The sequence below is a fragment of the Chanos chanos genome, chromosome 5, assembly GCF_902362185.1.
Source record: "Chanos chanos chromosome 5, fChaCha1.1, whole genome shotgun sequence".
Classification (NCBI taxonomy): domain Eukaryota; kingdom Metazoa; phylum Chordata; class Actinopteri; order Gonorynchiformes; family Chanidae; genus Chanos; species Chanos chanos.
In genome coordinates this window covers 28766467-28787804 of record NC_044499.1, presented here as the reverse complement: position 1 = coordinate 28787804, position 21338 = coordinate 28766467, and the positions used below count along the sequence as shown (strand labels likewise).

The window sequence follows — 21338 nt, the reverse complement described above, 5'->3', positions numbered from 1 at the left end:
CAAATGTTTTTTTGTTTTTTTCTCAATTGTTTCAATGTATGAATGTATGTATATATCTTATAAAGAAATCAGATTTTGAGCTTGACTTCCTGATTTTCTGTGTTTTGCAGTGTTGCAGTGGGTGTGGGTTTCTATGGCAACAGTGAGACTAATGATGGGGTGTACCAGCTCACCTATTCCCTGTACAACGCCAATCACACCCTGGAGGGTGTGGACAATTTGGTAGGTAACACAGCCGTGTCGCCAACTCTCTTGTACAGCTGGAACAGGCCTCGTTCTCAGCACCACTAAGAGTTATCTGGTGTGCTATTACAATATTTAATAATGTAAAAGTGAGAGTTAAACTCCCCTACTGCTTTAACCAAGTGTCTGCTGAATAAATGGAACTCATTAACTGGGCCTTAGATACTAACCCTGCAGTTACACGTCTGTGTTTTTAGGTTATGTAATCACTGATTTGTTACCTCATGTCATTTTCTCAGAAGAATATGTGATTGCATACATCACAGGAATGACCGTCATGGAAAGCTGTAATAGAGCTGTAGCAGAAGTGGTGGTAAACCTCAGCTGGTTTGGTTTGTCTTTATGTGATACAGAACATAACAGGAGTGTGCTCCGTCGTTTACTTCCACCCTTTCTCTGCTCATGGTCAGATAGCCCTATCATGCGCTAGGTCAGACTACCTCTTCACTGTCATTTCACAAGTGCTGTTCAAAACCTGCTGTGATGCCTCATCAGCTGGACAACTCACTCCTTAATGTGGCACATTGCTGCATTGTTCAGATCGTCTTGTCTTTATAGAGTGCCATAGGAGCATTTATAAGTGTTTCCCTGCTTTGATTTTTAGCTTTTATTGTGTGTGTGTGTGTGTGTGTGTGCGCGCGCGTGTGTGTGTGTGTGTGTGCGTGTGTGTCTGTGTGTGTGTACAGAGGGACTGTCACAGGGGACTTTGTCAGACTGAGGAGCTATAGGCCACTAATGGGCTCATTGTATACTCCTTTGTGATGATGTGGTTATGAAATGGCCTTCCTCCTCCATTCTCCTGTTTCCCAGGATCCCCCTGGGGCCTTCCTGCTGACAAAACCCAGCCCTCTCATTCGGGGAGAGACTGTCCGCGGAGGCTGTGCGACTCTGCCTATTTATATCCCGCTGTCCTTACATATTTAATGCCTTCACGCTCAGGACTACGCCCAGACGCCGAGATCTCCAATCCTGCCTCGTACGCCAATTTCACGCTCTCAGATGGATTCTCTCTCCTGGCAGAGGATTTCTGATGCCAATATTTTTCCCCTTGGCAGTTGGCAGAGATAGGGTACTGAGGATGAGGGGAAGATGTGTCTGCTTGAGGCCATAGCTCTGGCTTTATGCCACTGAGGAGAGTGTGAAACCCAGAGTAGATGGCTCTGTGTTCTCCTGACGCTGAGCTGGAGAGTGTCTTTACTGCTGCTGGTGGCTGTAAAAGATTGAAGTGACACTTGTGTGTACGTAGGGTCACCATACAGAAACCATAACCCAGCCCAGAGATGCTGTTGATGGAACACCTCTGTGGTACTGGTCCAAACTGTCTTATCATGCTCATACAGAGTAGCAGTGAACTCCTCTTTAAGTGCGTGGAATGTTCATTCAGAACATTTGTGATGTTTCATGAAAATGTTTGTGTTATTGTAGCTGTTTATTGCAGTCTCGGGATATATGGTCCCAAGTTTTTGGGAATTCCGCGTTTTCCCTTCAATATTGGGCAAGCCGTTGTTGGTGATGTCATTGACTATCACGGTTTCTGATCACCCCCGTTCCTCCAGTGCTGCAGTACTCTCTCATTGACAGATGAAAGTTCAAACTCTGGCCTGTTTCCCAGCGCAGTCCCTGATGAAGAGCTGGGATTAACTCCCCATTTGTGCCACTGAGGATCAAAAGGGCTGTCTCTCCCTCCCTCCCTCTGAAGCACTCCAGCCAGTGTCTGAACCTAAACAATCAGAGAACTACCATGCTTTTATGTGTCACCTCGAGTTTAAGAGTGGTTTTGTTTTGACATAAACCATGTCCATATCCATTCCTATAGGGAAGTGTCAAATCTCAGACCATTTGTCAGTGAGTCTTTGGATTTAGGTGGTGCCATGAAAAGATTTTAAGCTTAGCTGTGTGTTTTTACCTGTAAAAGACCAGAGGTTTAAACAACAAAACCACAAAAACCTCCAGTTTCTGAAGCTCTGTGCTGGTTTTTTTTCTTTCATTTTTAGCCTCCTTTTCCTCCCAATTTAGTTCCACCCAATTCCTAAGTTTTTCTAGTCTCCGTTGCTTACACAGCCCCCATGTCTCCTCCAGCACACATGGTGCCAGCCACTGCTCTTCTAGACAAGACCACAGAGGGCTTCTCTGGGAAGTTGTGATGCATGCAGAGGTTCACACTACACTCCCCAGACCTGGCCACCACCAATCCAGCGACACAACCGACCAACGTGAGCCGTTCTGGCAGCAATGGGGAGACGATTCCAGTTTCCCATCTTTGAGCACTGATTCAGGCCTGGGTTCCCTGGCACAGTGGGCTGGTGTGCTTTCTGTTGTGCTGCCTGAGCACCCCAAACTCTGTGCTTATGAAACTCTTTTTTAAAACTTTGGTGCTCATACCACGTTCTAATGACATCACAAACATTAAAACACAGTTTTCTGGATGAGCGCCTGAGATGAACTTTGGAGGAGAAGATTGAAGGACAGGTCCTCCAGAGACACAAAGCTCCTCTGTGCAAAGCCTGAGCGGAGGCCTGCGCTCCTCTCCCCATAATTAGCACTCAACCCCCATAACAAAAGGCGTTTCCTCTGAAAATGCTAGACTTCCTGATCGCTTCAGTTTCTTACTTACTTTCCCTCACTCTCATACAAAGCCTGGAATTTGACTTCAGCTAGACACACATTACTTGTCTCTCTTGCTCACACATGCACACACACAGCCTCATTGTTTTAATTGCACACGCTCTTTAAGACTCTTTAGAAGGGTCCTGACATCTTCCTAGATGACCGTGGGTAGAACTGATGTTTTCAGAATGGCTCATTGTGGAGTTTTTTTTTTCAATTCCTTCTTCTTCTTCTTCTTTTGAGCCTAGTGCATTGCAGACATTGGGCCTTTTTCTCTGCTGGCTTAATGCTTTAGCTTCACCCCCTACCTAAACCTCCCAACTGGGTTTACAAATGAATAGTCACACACTCAGTGTGCAGGCTGGGTGCTTAAAAAGAAGGGGAAAGACTGAGGTTGGCTAAAGTTAAGAAAGAAAACATAGTAAAACAAGTGACATACTACTGGAATGAAAGATAGATTGGACCTGGGATTTGTGTTTTCTTAGCAGTAAAAAAGAGCTCAGTAAACAATCTAATATACGTTCATTTTGCATTGTCACATACAGTGCGTCCTGCTGTTGTTATATTGAGACTTGCACATGAAGTGAACTGACTGTGTCGGTAACGTGGTGGTAGTGTAAAGGTAAAGGTCAATGGGTTAGACCCATGTTCATGTGCATTTAAGAGAGCTTGACTGGTGTGTAACCCAAACAGAATGCTACGCAAAACTGTGCATGTTCTAAAAATACTATCATTCTTATCTGGACCAGATGAGCGGTTGAGGTTTTTGGCAGCCATTATTGAGGCGTGTTAGTGCATGGAGGTCACATGCACAGAGAGGTTCTGAGCGCAGGTCCTGGATTTTCTCATCCAGTGCCAGCTACCACAATCACAAACAAGTTCCTTTCAGCCAAAGGAGGAAATTCCCGCTCTAGCGGAAACTGAAGCTGACACTTTGGGCTCCAGATTTAGACGTACAGTATAAATAGTTTTGACACTGCAGATCAGAGTGTTGTTGGAAGGAACAGAGGAAGGTTCCACCACAGAAAAGATCTGAGGTAAAGTACAGAGGAGGCCGACTGCTTCTGTGGATTGTTTGACAGATAATGGTTCAGAGGGACTTTTAATGGTTCTCTCGGCTGTCAGTGGACTTTGTTTATATGGGCTGAGATCCAGATTTTAAAGATTGTGTCCTATTCATTAGACTGCCGTCACCTGAGGGTGTCTCCGTCTGACCTCTGCCATTTGGACACACAGTGGAGAATGTTAAGTTGGGTTATGTTTCTCTCTCCATCAAATTTTCAAACTCTCACAAACTTGAAGTGAGGTACATCAGAGGCATGGCTTTAATGTCTCAGCCTCTTAAACCAGCCTTGGTGGAAATGAATGGAGACACTGTTCAAAATAGTTGGGAAAAAATAGTGAATTTAAAATATGTTAAAAATGCAGCTGAAAGATATTTGAAAATTCATGTACATTTGGTGGAGGATCTGGTTAAAGTAGTGAGTAAGACGGGCTGTTGCAAAGCCCCGTAAATATGTATACAGTTATTGAAACTGAAGGATTTGCATCAGAAATAAAATATGAATAAGTAAAATAAAATAAATTCATTCATGTGCAGTTAATGATTTCGATTGTGAAGGAAGAGAAAAGAGGTGGATGAAGAGGAGAGAGAGAGGGAGAGAGAGAGAGAAAACAGGAGTGGGGATGTCTACGAGGCGGCGTAACCTCAGTATCGTGCTCTATTTCACGCTCCAGCTCACACATTCAAATTTAATTGCATAGTCTCACCTTCTGTGCAAAACCAGAGACAATCAATTAGAGCTATAAAGCTCAGGGGAAAAAAAGGAAAAGACTGGTTGTGTATCCAAAGCCACAGAGACCAAGTATGTTCAGAAGTGGTTTATAAACTGAAATGAGAGAGGACTGGATATCTGTACTGTTCCGGATGTTTTGACCATAATTGTCAGCCTGCTTGCAAGCTTAAAGTAGAGCCACCCGGAAGATGGCAGTTCAGGTTCAGATAGTTTTTTTTCTTGCTGTTATATCATGTGATTTGGTCAATGGATGCTGCTGTTTTGGGTGCTGGTCATTGTCAGCCATTGTCAGGTAATAGTCAACCAATCAGAAACCAGCCTCTTAATGATCCATTTTTAGCTGAAGGCTTGGAGAACACAGAAGGTCTTTAAGCCTTTTAAATGTTTGATGATAGATCTTAAAGGACAGATAGATGATTGCACTGACAATTGAATGCAGAGAGTCGTCTGTCTTTGATCAGATAAAAGGACTGGGACGATTGAGATGAGCTATAACGTGGGGTTTCCCTCAGAGTGGTTCAGACAAGATTAGCCCAATTTTCCCTCCTCAAAGCTACTGTCTCTAAAGAGAGAGAGAGAGCTCTCACAGACAGTGTCGTAGTGTGACAGGACTGCCTGGTAGTTTTTTTTCTCAAACACTTTGTGTTTTCATGCATCTTCCTCACAGCCTTACTCATTCACCTATCTCTTCAGTCCATCACCCTCTTCAGTTTCTCTTTGTCTTCCTCTCTTTGTTTTTTTCTTTCTCTCTGTCTCATGCCTTGTTTTACTGAAAGCGGTCAGTGGTCTTCTCGGACCCTTTCCCCTTCATCATTCTAAACCTAACCTAACCTAAACGCCAAGCCTTGCCTTAACACACAAAGCACAAATCCATGTGTTTAGTTTTTCTGCTTGCCCTCAAACTGACTCCTGAGGTGCTTTCTCAAGGGCTGAAGATGGTGGCGAAAAAACGCAAAAAAAAAAAAAAAAAAAAAAAAAAAAAAAGAATAAACAAATCTCACAAAGAGGCTTCTGAGCAGACATGCCAAAACCACTCAGGCTCTCAACCCGTTTACCGCAAAGCGGAAAAATAAACAGAAAATGCCCTCTCTGGAGCCTCAGGTCTTTCAATGGGTTTGGCTCAACTGTTTGCCTGGTTTAAATAGCTGCGTGGAAATGAGGGAATGAGTCACACTGTCCCAGATCAATTATGTGGTGTTGAGGAGAAGGGCTCACCCACAAACACAGAAAACATGCATTTTCCCTGACAAAAAGATGAAATAAACGGAACAAATTCAACATAAATTATTCTACACAAAATTTTACTTCAGTTCTGTAGGATTTTTTTTTTTTTCAATTCCAAACAGTCTAATTTGTCCCATTTGTCTTTCTCTTCTAAAGTTTTGCTAATATTTGTTGTCCCAGTTAATTTGTGAAAATTAAATGAAAACATGACTTAAAGAAAAACAGAAATCCCTTTTTTCCCCCCAGGTGATGGGAACCATGAGTAGTATGCAAAGTGGGTTGAAGCAGCACCTGGCAAGACTGGACGAGATCTTCGCCACGCGGGGCGACTACGTCCAGACTCTTCGCTTCATGCAGCAGCTGGCCGATAATGTCATCAAACAGCTACTGGGATTGCCGGACTGGGAACAGGCCAAAGTCGACCTGGCCGCCATCGCAGATCAAACTGCTTACATTGAGTACTACAGGTAATTTAAATACTGTGTGTGTGTGTGTGTTAATGAGTTTGAGCGAGGGCTGAACCTCACAACCCCCAGCAGTCAACCACTGATGTCTCACAGCTGTCCAATTAAGTGTGTCACAGTGTGTCTGTTTGCATGCGTGTGTGTGTGTTTTTGAGAGTGTATCAGCAGCAGGCTGGTGTCTGGAGGAGAGAGAGTTTTGATTTTTGCCTCACCACACGGTGTATAAATTATTTCTTATATCTTTAGATTCTTACAGTAACTGTAAAAGAAATCCCCACAAACTCTCACTATTCAAACAGTGTCAGAGCTGACTCAGTCCCTCACATATGTGGATAGTTGCATAGCAACTATGAGAGTAAACACTCTGATTTATGCATATTAAATGCTACACTCTCCTATTATGCTTTATCAAAGGATGAATGCAAATAAATGCAAATAAATGCAAAGGAGATGTTTAAAAGAGTGGCTCAATCCATTTGCTGTCTTGGTGAATGTTGAGGATCCTTGTCATTTGCTGTCTTGGTGAATGTTGAGGATCCTTGTCATTTGCTGTCTTGGTGAATGTTGAGGATCCTTGTCTTTTTCTGAGGAGGTGAAGTCACTGAAGGAGTCAGAGTGAGAGGCCTCACCTCTCCTCATATTAAAGTGATCTGGTCCTCCCAGTTCTCGGAACATGCTGGAGTTGTCTAGATAACTCTGTGTGTGTGTGTGTGTGTGTGTGTGTGTGTGTGTGTGTGCGCGCGTGCCTGCCTGTGTGCGTGCATGCGTGTGTGTGTGTGTCTGTGAGGTTTGAGTTAAGTCAATAATACTGTCAAGTAGAGAGCGCGAGGGAGGGAAAGGGAGAGAGGGAGAGAGAGAGAAGGAGAAAGGGGGAGAGAAAGGAGGGGAGAGAGGGAGAGAGAGAAAGTGTGTATGGACTCACTTAATCCCTCATCCCAGTTTGTGATGTATAAAAAATTGAAATCTATAGATCTGACTCATTTATTATTGAGTATCTGTAGATAGCTTGGAAATGATTACTACCTCTCTCTCTCTCTGTCTCACACACACACACGCACACATACTTTTAGCCATCTGGGCTGCTAGATGTCCTCTGAGGACCCCTTTTGTCTTCCTCTATTTACCTATCACTCTCTTTCTCTCTGTCCCTTTATCTTTCTCTCTTTCTCTTGTTCTCTCTCTCTCTCTCTCTCTCATTCTCTCGCTCTCATGTGTACATTGCACTCCTACTTTAGAAACATCTACGTTTAAAACCTTTTAAAACTGAATGACATCTGTGTGTTCTTGAGCAGAATAAGCATGACAACTTCACACTTCACTCACAGTGATGACCTGTGATTTTCCTCGCCTGCAGTAATGGCTTATTTCACTTCTCCACGGCTCATAACTGCACATCTCACCTGTGTGTGGTTGTTGGCCTGTTTTTGCCTGGCTGTAATGCTGCTGTTGTCCTTCTAGGTGGCTAACCTACCTGCTGCTGTTGATCCTGGACCTGACCATCTGCTTGGCTGCTTGTCTGGGTCTGGCCAAACAGTCCCGCTGGCTCCTGACCACGTGAGTGCACTGCTGACTCTGGGAGACTGGCCGAGTGCAGGGAATGTCCAACTGTTCCTAAACTGTCATTTAGTTTCACTTACACTTCACTCAGTATGAGAACAGAACCAGTCATGTGAGCCGTCCATTTGAAAAATGAAAGTAGTGAAATGAATGAAAATTGTTACTTGCACTGGAGCAGAAATCTTTTTTTTAATTAGTGATGTGGTGTTTTCAAATCATTGAAAAGTGCAGGAAGATTTTTCCAGTGTGAGACATAAGATTCTGTCTTAAACTCAGCTGTCACTAACTCAGATCAGTAAGAGTTTCCTTACGGAGCAAAAAAAACTTCAGTTAAAACTCATAATCTAAATTAATGTCTCTAGTCGGATGTAACCATTCATTGTGTGACACAGAGTTTGGCTGTCTGGTTCCTCAGACATACGGACTTGTTTTCTCTTTTCTATTTTGTCTGTTTAAGTTACAGGTAGAGTGTTGTCTTTTTAAGGCAATGTCTCTCTTTGACAGGCAGGGTAGCTGGTGTACACTGATACTCACCACAAACAGGCAATTATTACATACATAGGGGAGCTAGCGCTTTATGGGAAAAGTAGCATTTTTCCCAGGTGCATGATACACATAGGTGTTGTAATATCTTTGCATACACAGTACATGGTCTTTTAATGTCATTATTTTTCATCTGTTTTTATTAACAGCATATAATAAGTTTCTGTTCAGGTTTAGCTGTCAGTAACACAGTCCTTTGCCTGAATAGTTAGCTTATCCAGTTAGAAAAGCTTGATTTGTACACCACTTCAGATTTGTTTGGCGTATTGACTGGGTAGGAGGGGGGGTGGGGGACAGACTGACAAACAGAGAGAGAGAGAGAGAGAGAGAGAGAGAGAGAGAGAGAGAGAGAAGGAAAGTTCACGGCATACTGGCCTCGGTTTTGTAAGTGTGTATACAAACGGTGTACACAGTCAGCTGTGTAATGATTTTTTTCACTAAGCCCAGTGCCTGGAAACAGAGATCTGCAGGGCATGAGCTCCATATACAGCACTGACCAATCAGGCGTGAGGATTCCTGTCTCAGCTCATCACAGCATCAGAACACAGCATGAGAACTTGGCCCTCTCCACAAGGCAGGCTCCCTCAGGGCACGCGCACACACACACACACACACACATACATGGATGCGCACACACAAATACACACACATACAGATACACACACACACGCACGTAAGAGTGTGTGTGTGTGTGTGTGTGTGTGTATCTGTATGTATGTGTGTGCATGTCTGTGTATCTATATGTGTGCATGTGTATCTGAGTGCATCTGTGTGAAACATTCTGTATCCATTCCAGGACACATCATGTATTATAATTTATATTTCTGCAGTTAAGCTCAGTTCCCAAATAAACCCTCACAGTGAACTGTGGTTGACCTCCAAAACAGACTGAAGTATTTACACTTACTGAGTTTTACTGAAAAACCTGCCCAGTTTTCTCTGTGCATGTGTGTGTACAGTCACCTGGATGAGCCCTGAGCAGATACAGACACACACACACACACACACACACACACACACACACACACAACATATTTCTGCACTACTGCACTTGCTAGTTACACTCAGAAAGTGTCAGTTTTTTTAACTTCATTCTCTAGAGGGCAGGACAACTGAACCACTGCCCACAGGGATCATGGAAGCCAAATAACCATTATGTTACCATCCAGTCAATCTCTCTGTGGAAAAAGACTCTATCCAATTATCTAGTTTCTGTCTGTAACTGTGTCTGTCTGTGTCTCTGTCCTTTCTTCTGTCTGCAAAGCTCAAATCTTCATCCCAAATTAGTCTTGGTACTTCACCATACACTCACACACACACACACACACACACACACACAGGTCCTTCCTGTGTGTGTGCAGTGGGGTTGTGGCTGTCTCTGACCACTTCACAGTAAAAACAACGCTGATACACTTTGACAGGCGGCTTTTCCGCCGTGTATGGAGAGAGCTCTGCACTAACGGATGCTGCTACCCTACCTTTAACCTCCGCATTTTCTGACTGTCCAGTGGACAAGTATAGATTTCTTCTGCCTCTGGTGCTTGTTGTTTTTTTTGTTTTTTTTTCCTTCTTCTTCTGCTTTCTTGTATTTTAGAGGCTACTCCTCACTGAAGCATATTAATAATGTCTATCTTAGCCATGGAGCTGATTACTCATAGTCCTGTTCTTTTTTTGGATGCTTTTGGATGCTCAAGGCAGTGTTCTATGAACAGTCAGGTCAGGATGTTTAGAGGATTTTTTTGGATACCAATGGCAGTGTTCCATGAACAGTCAGGTCAGGATGTTTAGAGGATTTTTTTGGATGCTAAAGGCAATGTTCCATGAACAGTCAGGTCAGGGTGTTTAGAGGATTTTTCAGAGGACCCTGATAAACAGCTACCAAATATTTTAATGCAATGTACAAATATGTCATTTAGGAACATTTGGCATGTTACAAGATTGTCACTGTACTTTTTAACAGTCATAAAGATAATGTATAATAAGAGTCACATCTGATGGCTGTTGTTCAGGGGTGGCTAACATTTTTAGTCAGGTATTCTGCAGTGACATCCTATACTCCCCTTCTCTCTCTCTCTCTCCCATAGCATGATGGCGTTTGGGGTGTTGGCACTGGTCCTAAGCTGGGCTTCACTGGGAGCAGACACTGCCACTGCTGTGGTGAGTTTCATTATCATCATCACTCCCACACCAAAATTCATTATTCATCTCAGCTCAGAACACTGACAAATCACTCCTAGTGACACATTTGTGTTTGTGTTTGAATGTGTGTGAGTGTGTGTACTTATTTGTTTAATCGTTTTGAACTGAACTGACACCTTGATGAACTGCTTAGTGAGTGAGAGTCCCCTAATAATAATTTTGCTTCAGGTTCTCAACGTAAAAATGCTGCCATTTCTTTTTTTGTCTTTTTTTCTCAGTTTGACAAAAACATGAAAAGGAATCTTATGCAGTTTTATTAATTCTTAACCACTTCATTCTCTCAGGATCAAAGTCTATTCTCCAAACCTGTCAAGTGTGAACAATTTGTTCACCTCACAGGAGAGTTATGCCAATTTATACTCTTCCACCTTTTTTGCCATCTCTCATATCTCCACCACAGAGAGTCCCATCTGCAGACACAAGCAGGGACTTGTTTTCTGTCCTTGAAGCAGTTCTAACCAGCCTCTGTTTGATCTTTGGCCTCACAAAGAAAAGTCATTCCAACTTTAGACTGGGGCAATAGCAATTCTTTCTTTCTTTTTCTTTCTTTCTTTCTTTCTTTCTTTCTTTCTTTCTTTTTCCCTCTCTTTGTCAGTCTCCCTCTCTCTCTCTCTCTCTCTCTCTCATACCCAAACATACTTTCAAAAATATAAAATACATGAAAACTCCTTCTCTCTCTCTCTCTCTCTCTCTCTCTCTCTCTCTCCTCTTCATCCATTTTTATCTTCATTTTATCAGTAACTGCACATAAATGAATTCATTTTACTTATTCATTTATTATTTATTTTTCTGATGCAAATCCTTCAGTTTCAATAACTGTATACATATTTACGGGGCTTTGCAACAGCCCTCTTTTTTTCAGTCCATTTTCCTGTTTCAGCATTTGTGGGGGAAAAGAGCGTATGGTTTTTCATTTTTTATTGTTTGAGTCAGGGACGAGTACAGTGCAGTGTAGTTACCCAGGGCTGACAGCTGAGAGTATATTTACCTGACCTGAACCAAAGTATTTTAAACAGTCAGATGCTAAATACTCCATTATCTTCAGGATTTTTAACAGTCAGTAAAAACTCCATTATCTTCAGGATTTTAAACAGTCACTAAAGACTCCATTATCCCCAGGATTTTAAACAGTCACTAAAGACTCCATTATCTTCAGGATTTTAAACAGTCACCAAAAACTCCATAATCCTCAGGATTTAACACAGTCACTAAAGACTCCATTATCCTCAGCTCCGCTGATTGATGTTTGATTTCTTGCAGTTTATTTATGAAAGACCTTAAATCACATGTCTGTCAGAAGTGCTGGGTGGATTTGTTTGGATTCAGAGTGGAAGGAGAACAGGCTGTCTTTCTTTGACATTACTGATAACAGCATGAATAGATGACTCATAACAGGGGACCAGTGTTGGGGTGGTTACTCAAAAAAAGTAATTAGTTATAAGTTACCAATTACTCCTTTAAATTGTAATGTGATTACTTTACTCGTTACTTCTTTTGAAAAGTTATTACACTACTCATTACTTTACTTTTGAGTTACTCTCTAAGACTACAAATTCCCCAATTTACCACATAAAAATTCAAGGACAGACATCATAGTCCTTTCATTACTTCATTTTCAATGCAATAGTTTCACGTCGTGCTTAAGAACACTCCTTAACTGCTCTAAAATAACTGTAAAGCGTGGCCTCATTCACGAGTTCACATTTTTTGACCAGTGACAAAAATAGAAACACAAGGGCTTAGCCATCCAACAACATTTATAGTGTAGCTACATTAATCGGGATGTTGTCATTTAGCTTCAGTGGTTAACTACCGGTAGTTTCTGAGGTAGCTAGCAATACGTTTTGGTATCATCATGCGCTGACAGCGTTATCTGTATTTTGTAATCAAAACTAACATTAAAGCACTCCATATTATTGTCTTGGTAGGCTACACCGGTATTTTCGGGTTTTCTCAAATGTAGCAGACATTGCTTGCTTGCTAGCTAGCTAACTAACCAGCTGTCGGTCTTGCCCCATTTAATAGGAACTACTGTCAAGGACCCAGTCTGTCCTCAGTGACAGTGAGTAGTCATATTATAGATAGCCTACACAATTAAGGTGAACAGGTGTGTGTCGTGGCATAGCTGCTTCTACAGTCGTGTATTTTAACATTGCTGGAACACTGTATTGACCTATTAGCACCCAGGACCAGAACTATCCATTTTATCATTTAAATTTAAATTTAAATATTCAGCACAAAAAACATTCTTTTGAAAAGGCGGTTAATAATCCAGTAACTGTAATGTGATTTCTGAAATTTGAACTGTAATGCTTTACTTTACTTCGTTATGGAGGAAAGTAATATATAAAGTAAAATATAATTATAGTAACACGTTACTTTTTGACTCGTTACCCCCAACACTGCGGGGGACTAATCAAACAACAGCACTCTAAGATTTGCCAGTAAATGACTTGGAGAAACAGAAGTGTGGAGACAGGGTACAGAGCAATACCACAAACAGTTCACAGTGCTGGAAAGACAGTGACTTCAGAAAATTATCTGCTGATCATTGCTATGATGATGATTATTATTATTATTATTATTATTATTATTATTATTATTATAATTATTATCATCATCATCATCATCATCATCATCATCATGTGTGTGCATGGTTGTATGTGTTTGTATGTGTGTATTAGTGAGAGAGAGAGAGAGAGAGAGAGAGAGCATGAAAGGGTGTGTGTGTGTGTGTGTGTGTGTGTGTGTGTGTGTGAGACAGCATGAAGGATGTATCATAGTGTTTTTAGCCTTATTCTGTTCTCTTCACTGGTTATTGGGGCCAGTAGTGTAGACTGTCAGGAAGGGTGCAACTTATTCTGGGGCTGTTTTTGCGTTAGCGCAGTAGGGTTTCGGCTGCTTTTAAAGCATAATGAAGGCGAACCGCCTCCACCTGTACAATCAGAAGCCCTCTATATGAAGGAGCTGTGAAGCTCAGCATCCTCTGTGTCTCTAATGAATGAATGTATAATGAATTATGCCTCAGGACAAATCTGAAGTTTGACAGACAAACACACACACACACTCCTGCATACAGATGTTAAAAATGTCCCTTAATTAACAGTTGAGCAGAAGAAGCCATAGCAGCAGCTTTCGTGTAAAAAAAAAAAGTGTGTGTGCGCGCATGCGCGTGCGCATGGGTGGGTGCATGCATGTGTGTGTGCGTGCGTGTGCATGACAGTCTGACACATTCATCAGATAGTCAGTAGGATTCTGGTATTGATTGCACTGTGGTATGTGTGCAAACATGCGTGCATTCAAGTGTGTATGTGTGTGCATCTATATAACTTCCATCTCTTGATCTGTAGGGAACCAGTGACTTCTGTGTGTCTCCAGACAAGTTTCTAATGAACCAGACTAAAGATCTGATTAGCTCAGGTGAGTCTCTCTCTCTCTCTCTCTCTCCCTCCCCCCCAACTGCAAGTTCTTTTCACTCTCTAATTCCTTAATTGCAAAATAAATTATTAATAAATGAAGTAAATAAATAAGTAAATATGCTGGGTTATTCAGCACACAGTAAATACACGATGATTAAATAATTACTTAAAATGGACAATTTCAGAAAATAGTCGGATTTATTTTTAAATATTTGCCCATCTCAACTCATCTATCTTTGCTCAGATAAAGGCAACAAGATGTGAACGCACTGGTTTTAAATCTCTTCTTCTTCTGCTTCTTCTCTTTCTCTCTCTCTCTCTCTCCTTGTCTTTCTTTATATAGATATTGTGCACTATTATCTGTACTGCAGCCAGACCCTTCCCAACCCGTTTCAGCAGGTACTGTCCCGATCCATCTAACCCCAGTTACCTCCCTCTCTTTTCCTGTTCTCTCTCTTCTTTTCTGTCTCTCTGACTCTCTCTCCCTCTGACTCTCTCTTTGTGCTCAGAAAGTAGGTTTTTGGTTTTAGGCCAGGCTGTTAAAAGGGCTAGTGTCTTTCTTTTGCTTCTCTCTCTCTCCCTTATGTATATCTCTCTCTTTCTGTCTTTGTCTGTGTCTTATTCACCTCTATTGTAATATCTTGTAGACATTTCCTTTTAGATCAATACTGCTGCAAAAAGGCCAGCCAATCGGGGCTCATGACAAGACCAGACACACGCGCGCGCACACACACACACACACACACACATACACACAAACACTTTCTCTCTCTCTCTCTCTCTCTCTCTCTCTCTCTCTCTCTCTCTCTTTCCTTCTCCCTTTTATCACTCATCTGCTTACATACAACAGAGAACCAAGTCTCTGGCAAGAAATGACCTCTCTTTCCTTCTCTCTTTTCTGTCTGTCTACAAATCTTCTGTCATTCTTTCTCTGTCCTGTGAGCCTCTTACTCTGGCTTTCTCTTTATTTATAAATTCCGTCTGTGTGTCTTTCCCTCACAGTGTTTCTGTGTTCTGAGTCTAATTAAATGCATGCGTGGTGATTTGGGGTGTCGCGGTTAGTGGCTTTGTTTGGGTGCACAGTTTCAGTCTTGTCATAGAGATTAAGGCGAGGAGAAGTGTTTGATCAGAGCACATTAAATGAAATGATGCGCCTTTGGGTAGCTGACTTTGTCTCTTCACAGTCTGGTAGCAAAAAGGACTGTCACTTCCCTCATACTTTCTTGCACTGCAGTTTGGGTATGAGCAAAGTGCCAGAGCAATAATGGCAATTATCCCATGGAAATTAGTTAATTAATTAAAAAAAAAAGTGCTCCTCGTGCCACAGAGGCTCGCGCTGGCAATAGAGCTTTATTGTCCTGCTTGTTTGATGGGCGCGTGACAGCAGAAACAATGAGAGCTGTGAGGTTGGTCCTGCCAGCCTTTTGTTTCCGTTAATTGCAGTTGTGGATGGTAAAATACCCCCTCTGCTGGTCAAAGCTCAACTGGAAGCATTTTAGTGATCTGTACTTGTGCGTTATTAGATTGACGCCTTTGTAACATTTATTTATTTTTCCAAGGCCATATTGCAGGGGAGGAGGAGAGGGGCAGTAGAGACAGGGATACAGGGGCAAACCTCCCCTAAAATAATTGGTTGTTAGCTAAGGCTAGCCAGCAGAGGTGGCAAAAGTACACACATTCTCAAGTACAGATAATTGTGTTTAAAAAGACTCAGGTAAAAGTAGAAGTACTTATTCAACTTCTTTACTCAGGTGAAAGTGAAAAAGTACAGGCTCTGAAATGTTCTCAAAGTATAAAAGTAAAAAGAAGCCTTTTGAAGCAAGGCCATGGCCATAGAGTCAACATTGGAGGGGACCAAATCTGTCGGGGGTTTGACTGTAGTAAAACTGCTTGCACTTTAATCAAACATGAGTACAGCTAGTATACCACACGAATATGAAATATATGAAAGCTACTTCTTTCTACATAAATTACACATGCAGTGCATCAACATAGATGATTGACACTTTACCCAGACATCACGTGGGCTTTCTGACAAATAGCCTATAACTTAATAAAGACATCAACGTCAGTTGAATACGCGTGTGATCACCATTGTTGGATTTCTAAATCGCCAAAAATGTCCGAGATTTGGCTCTCTGTGATGGACTGGCGACCTATCCAGGGTGTTTCCCCGCCTTTCGCCCTATGAACGCTAGGACAGGTTCCAGCACCCCCCACGACCCTAATCAGGATAAGCGGCTTAGATAATGAGTGAATGAGTGAGAAGATATAGCCTAGTGAGTGAGTGAGATTTTTTTTTGATATGTGAAAGTGGTTATTACACGAGATAATTGGGATAAATTTGGTCTTCTTTAATCGCTGTTTAGGTACATGGAGGCACATTAAGCCCTTTTCCTTATAATGGGCGTCAACGAAAAGGAAAACGCTCAACGTAAGATAGCGGCCATATGCCTTGGATTTTGGTTTTGATTTTTTGATATGTGAAAGTGTTTATGACAAGATATATGTAAGAGAACGTCGAGCATATTATGCGAACGTCGAGCATAATATGCATTTTGAGCATATTTCAATAGGGGGGTCCCGAATATAATTACGGGCTCTTTGAAGAGTATTTCTATCGGCTGTTTCTGTGCAAAGCTAACCGAACATCACGTAATATTAATTTGATAAATTCAGCAAGAGCACAGCTTTGTACATAAATGATGCTGGTCGGAGAAAATGGAACAAAATCTATGACAAGAAAAGTTAGACCTCATTGACTTCCGCGACTGGAGCGATTCAGAACTTCGTTAGCTAAAACTGAAGTGGAAATTGAATGGAAAGTAAACAACTCCAATATTTGTTATTATCACCCTAAAGTCCAATCACGTTAAACAAAGTGGAGGGTTAAAATAATGAAATGTATTTCGAGATTTATATGATTTATACCTCTCCATGCATTGCTTTATCGATTCTACAGATATTCATGTTCCTTTGACTGTTGATAGTACATTTCATTCCTGAAATGTCCAATTCAACAATGCCCAGAGCAGTAATGCACACATTCAGTGATGCTGTTTGAAACACAGAACATTTGATATTCACCTGGAATTGGAACCCGTAACCCTCCAGTTACTGATGTGGAGCAAAAAGTCAGTCATTTACAATATACAACCGCCACCGATAATTCTCATTCACTATAACATTTACACCAGAATTAATCAGAGTTCCTTATTTCTGAAACAGGTCTGTGGAGTAAGAGTGTTTGTTGTTGTTGTTGTTTTGTTTCTAATTATTAGATTGGACTACCAAGCTACAGCTTTCCAAAGGTCAATTTAATGATATTTCAACTGACCTCTGAGAGTTCTGTTCTGACAGCCAAAAAAAGGAGCTGTCTGAGTCGTGCTGTGTGAATAATTAGACCTGATGTGTAACTGGGTTTGTTTGCAGTCACTGACGGTCTTCCAGCGGTCTCTAACCACCATGCAGATCCAGATCCAGAGTCTCCTGCAGTTTGCTGTTCCTCTCTTCCCCTCTGCTGAGGTAAGGGCTTCTGACCCCAAGAGAACAGCGACTGAGAGTGCCCTCAGTGTGACACAGGCTAAACATTGTCCTGTTCACTGCTCTCTGTCTGAGTTTATGACCAATTCAGTGTTACTACATCCTGCTTAAGGCCTTAGAGAGAGTGAAGATGAGAGTTTACAGTCACAGACAGCACTGGAGTCTTCATCAGTTTTCTCTCTTCATCTGTTACTGCTCGTCTGTTTGAGTTAGGGCTGTCTGTTTGCCAAATCACTGGAAATTAGGGGTTTTTTTGTGTATTTAATCTGAGAAATGTTAAAAATGTAGATGTTTCTCTGGCAGGGTTTTGATGATGCCAGTTATCACATCCTGTTTGTGTGTTGTGTATTTTCCTAAAAGAGGGATCTCCTAGGCATTCAGCACGTGTTGAACTCCTCTGAGGCCAGTCTCCATCAGCTGACAGCCTTGCTGGACTGCAGAGGTCTCAATAAGGTATGGTTAGCCAAGTCAGTCACTGCTTTACCGTTATATACATTGGTCTCAATTAGGTCCACTTTACCCATCAGTCACTGTTTTACTGGTACATATGCAGGTCTCAGTTAGGTCCAGGTTTACCTGTCAGATGCTGTTTTACTGATAAATACACAGGTCTCAATTAGGTCCAGGTTTACCTGTCAGACACTGTTTCACTGATATATATGCAGGTTTCGGTTAGGTCCAGTTTCCTCATCAGTCACTGCTTTCAGCCACTCCTTCATTTGCTCTTTTTACTTCAGCATACACATATAAACAGAATATTTTTTACTGACTTTACTGACACAAAACACAAGGCGACTAGTCAACTATATACCCTTGTATTTATTGAATGGAATATGTTTATGATCTGAGCTTTTCTGAACATTGTTATAAAGTATGAAAGTGTGACCCACTCGTATCTGTGTGTGTGTGTGTGTGTGTGTGTGCGTGCGTGCGTGTGCATGTGCGTGCACGTGTGTCTGTACAGGACTATCTGGACGCTCTGATGGGAGTGTGTTATGATGGTGTAGAGGGATTGCTGTACCTGTGCCTGTTCTCTGTACTGGCTGCCTGTGCTTTCAGCATTATGCTGTGTGCCATTCCACGCGCATGGAGACAGATTGCCAACAAGTTAGACACACACACACACACACACACACACACCCAAACATACAGTCAAAAATATAAAATACATGAATACTCCTTCTCTCTGTCTCTCTCTCTCTCTCTCTCTCTCTCTGCAGGGAGACAGACTATGATGACATAGATGAGGAGGATCCGTTTAACCCCCAGACAAGGCGAATGACGTCTCATCAGCAGAGACAGGGGAACATGCACAGCTTCTGTAGCTACAGCAGCAGTCTGGGCAGTCAGAGCAGTCTGCATCACATGCGTCAGCCCACCCCACAGCCCATCACCAACGCCCCCGTGTCTGAGTACATGTACGAATTTCTCACACACACACACACTCACAGCCCATCACCAACGCCCCCGTGTCTGAGTACATGTACGAATCTCTCACACACACACACACACTCACAGCCCGTCACCAACACCCCCGTGTCTGAGTACATGTACGAATCTCTCACACACACACACACACACACACACACACTCACAGCCTGTCAGCAGCACCCCTGTGTGTGAGAACATGTACAAATCTCACACACACACACATAGCCCATCACCTCTGTCTGAGTACAGGAGTACATGTGAGCATTCTGACAATCCAGTGTGGTATGAGTTCCGATGCTCTAATGTACTGGTCATGTATCAGTAAGGCTTTTTCAACATTGGCTTTCATCCCTACGGTTATTTTAATGTTAATTTTCATGAGAGTGCAGAGAATATGTTTGATGTGTTGGAACTATGTTTGAACAGATCCATGCTGGTATTGCTGAATTCCAGCACACTATAGGAGAAGAGAATGCGCAAGTTTAAGAATGTTAAACACATCTCTCTCTCTCTCTCTCCCTCCCTCCCTCCCTCCCTCTCTCTCTCTCTCTCTCTCTCTCTCTCTCTCTCTCTCTCTCTGTCTCTCAGGAACCAGACAGCGTTGTTTGGGGAAACCCGCGATATGAGAACGTGCCTCTGATAGGAAGAGGTTCTCCTCCTCCCTCGGTGCGTTGGGTTCCAGAGGCCAAGTCCTTCTTATGAGAACACACACACACACACACATGCACTCTTCAGTGCTATTCATGTTACACACACCATACTCAAGAGCTGAATTTGAGAATGTTCTCAAGTTTTTGGCCCCAGCAAAAGTGCAACCAAAACCAAAACAATTTGGGGTTTTCTTTCATACATACATACATACATATACATATACTTATATATGTTAGGGTTGCCAAAATAATGCGTTAATTTCGATTAATTAATTATAGAAAAAATAACACGTCAAAAAAATTAGCACAGATTAATCACACTCATTGATGCCCCATGACCCCACGCGTCACAGTGCATGACATAAATATGAACATAAATATAACCGTCCACAGTCGCTTTGTAAACATGATGGAAGTAGATCACAAAATGTTGATTGGCCCAGTGAATGCAAAATTTACACTTAAAAAAAACGTTCAGATGGAACTGTTGATAGGAACACCGTTCTGTGCAATTTCTGCAGTAAGGAATTTTCTTATCATTGGAGTAGATCTAACCTGAAAAATCACCTCAAAGTACAGCACTTAGCAGCAAGCATAGTGGTCAGACCTAGTTTATAATGTCTGTTATCATTGATGCAGTCATCTACCAAAATCCATTTGAACTGAAATATTTTTAAATGCCTCTCACATCAAATATTGACGTATGCAATTAATTTAGATTAATTGATCACAAAGCATGTAATTAATTAGATCATTTTTTTAATCGCTTGACAGCCCTATATTTATCTATCTATGTAGATAGATAGATATAGATATAGACATAGATATAGATATAGATGAAGATACACATGGACCACGCCTTGGAAATATATATTGGGTACATATTGGCTCAGAAGAAACATATTTTGGTTAAAACCTATTGGGTAAAAAGAAAAAAAAAACACTTTAAAAAAAGCATTTAATTTTATGCACACCTCATGTTTTAAGAATATATTGGAATACATCTCATTTTTCATATAACGTTTGATTTTAGTACAGATACATGTGAGGAAATAGATCCATAGGTGTCATTGAAGGTTTTTCAGTTGTGTCGTGATTTCTGTACCTGTGTGTGTGTTTGTACATACAGTTGTGCTGGTTGTGGTAATGCAGACATATGAACACTATTTGACTGTGTCAGAATTCAGTTGAAGGTCCTGTCCTGTCCTGTTGAATTGAGCGGGTGGACAAAAATCACAGTGCTTTTTTTGTTTTTGTTTTCCTTTTTTTTTTTTTTTTTTTAAACCCAACTCCTCCTCCTATCTGTTCCACGTTAAGCAGATCCCATTTATAAGTAATCCCATGTGTCAAATACCAAAATTTTATCATATCACGCTTCATATGAAACAAATACCTTCACAATTGTGACCTCTTTTTTGTGGTTTCAGATAGATTTTACCAGCAAATTATGCAAAAATCTACCTTCGACACACAGCAGATATCTTCAGTGTACATATATAATGATATGACGCAGTGTTGAATATATGAAAAGCTATCTATCATATTATCATCAGTAACTGATATTCTTCAACAATAATCTAACGCTCTCAGTCTTCAGGACACCTAGAATGATATGTGATTATCAGAGCATATATTTGCCCTTTTCAGCTAATTCCTTCTTTT

General features: G+C 41.5%; 1 protein-coding gene across 1 annotated transcript in view; it reads left to right on the top strand.

The window, feature by feature from the left end:
* The window catches only part of ttyh2 (tweety family member 2), a 51883-nt gene that overhangs the window by 26998 nt on the left and 3547 nt on the right, over positions 1 to 21338 (top strand). The window contains 12 exon segments of the mRNA XM_030775617.1: positions 111 to 222; positions 6117 to 6337; positions 7793 to 7888; positions 10519 to 10591; positions 13984 to 14053; positions 14396 to 14451; positions 17485 to 17577; positions 17956 to 18048; positions 18560 to 18702; positions 18816 to 19013; positions 19615 to 19631; positions 19634 to 19692. Of these exon segments, the coding sequence (XP_030631477.1) occupies positions 111 to 222; positions 6117 to 6337; positions 7793 to 7888; positions 10519 to 10591; positions 13984 to 14053; positions 14396 to 14451; positions 17485 to 17577; positions 17956 to 18048; positions 18560 to 18702; positions 18816 to 19013; positions 19615 to 19631; positions 19634 to 19692 (1231 nt within the window).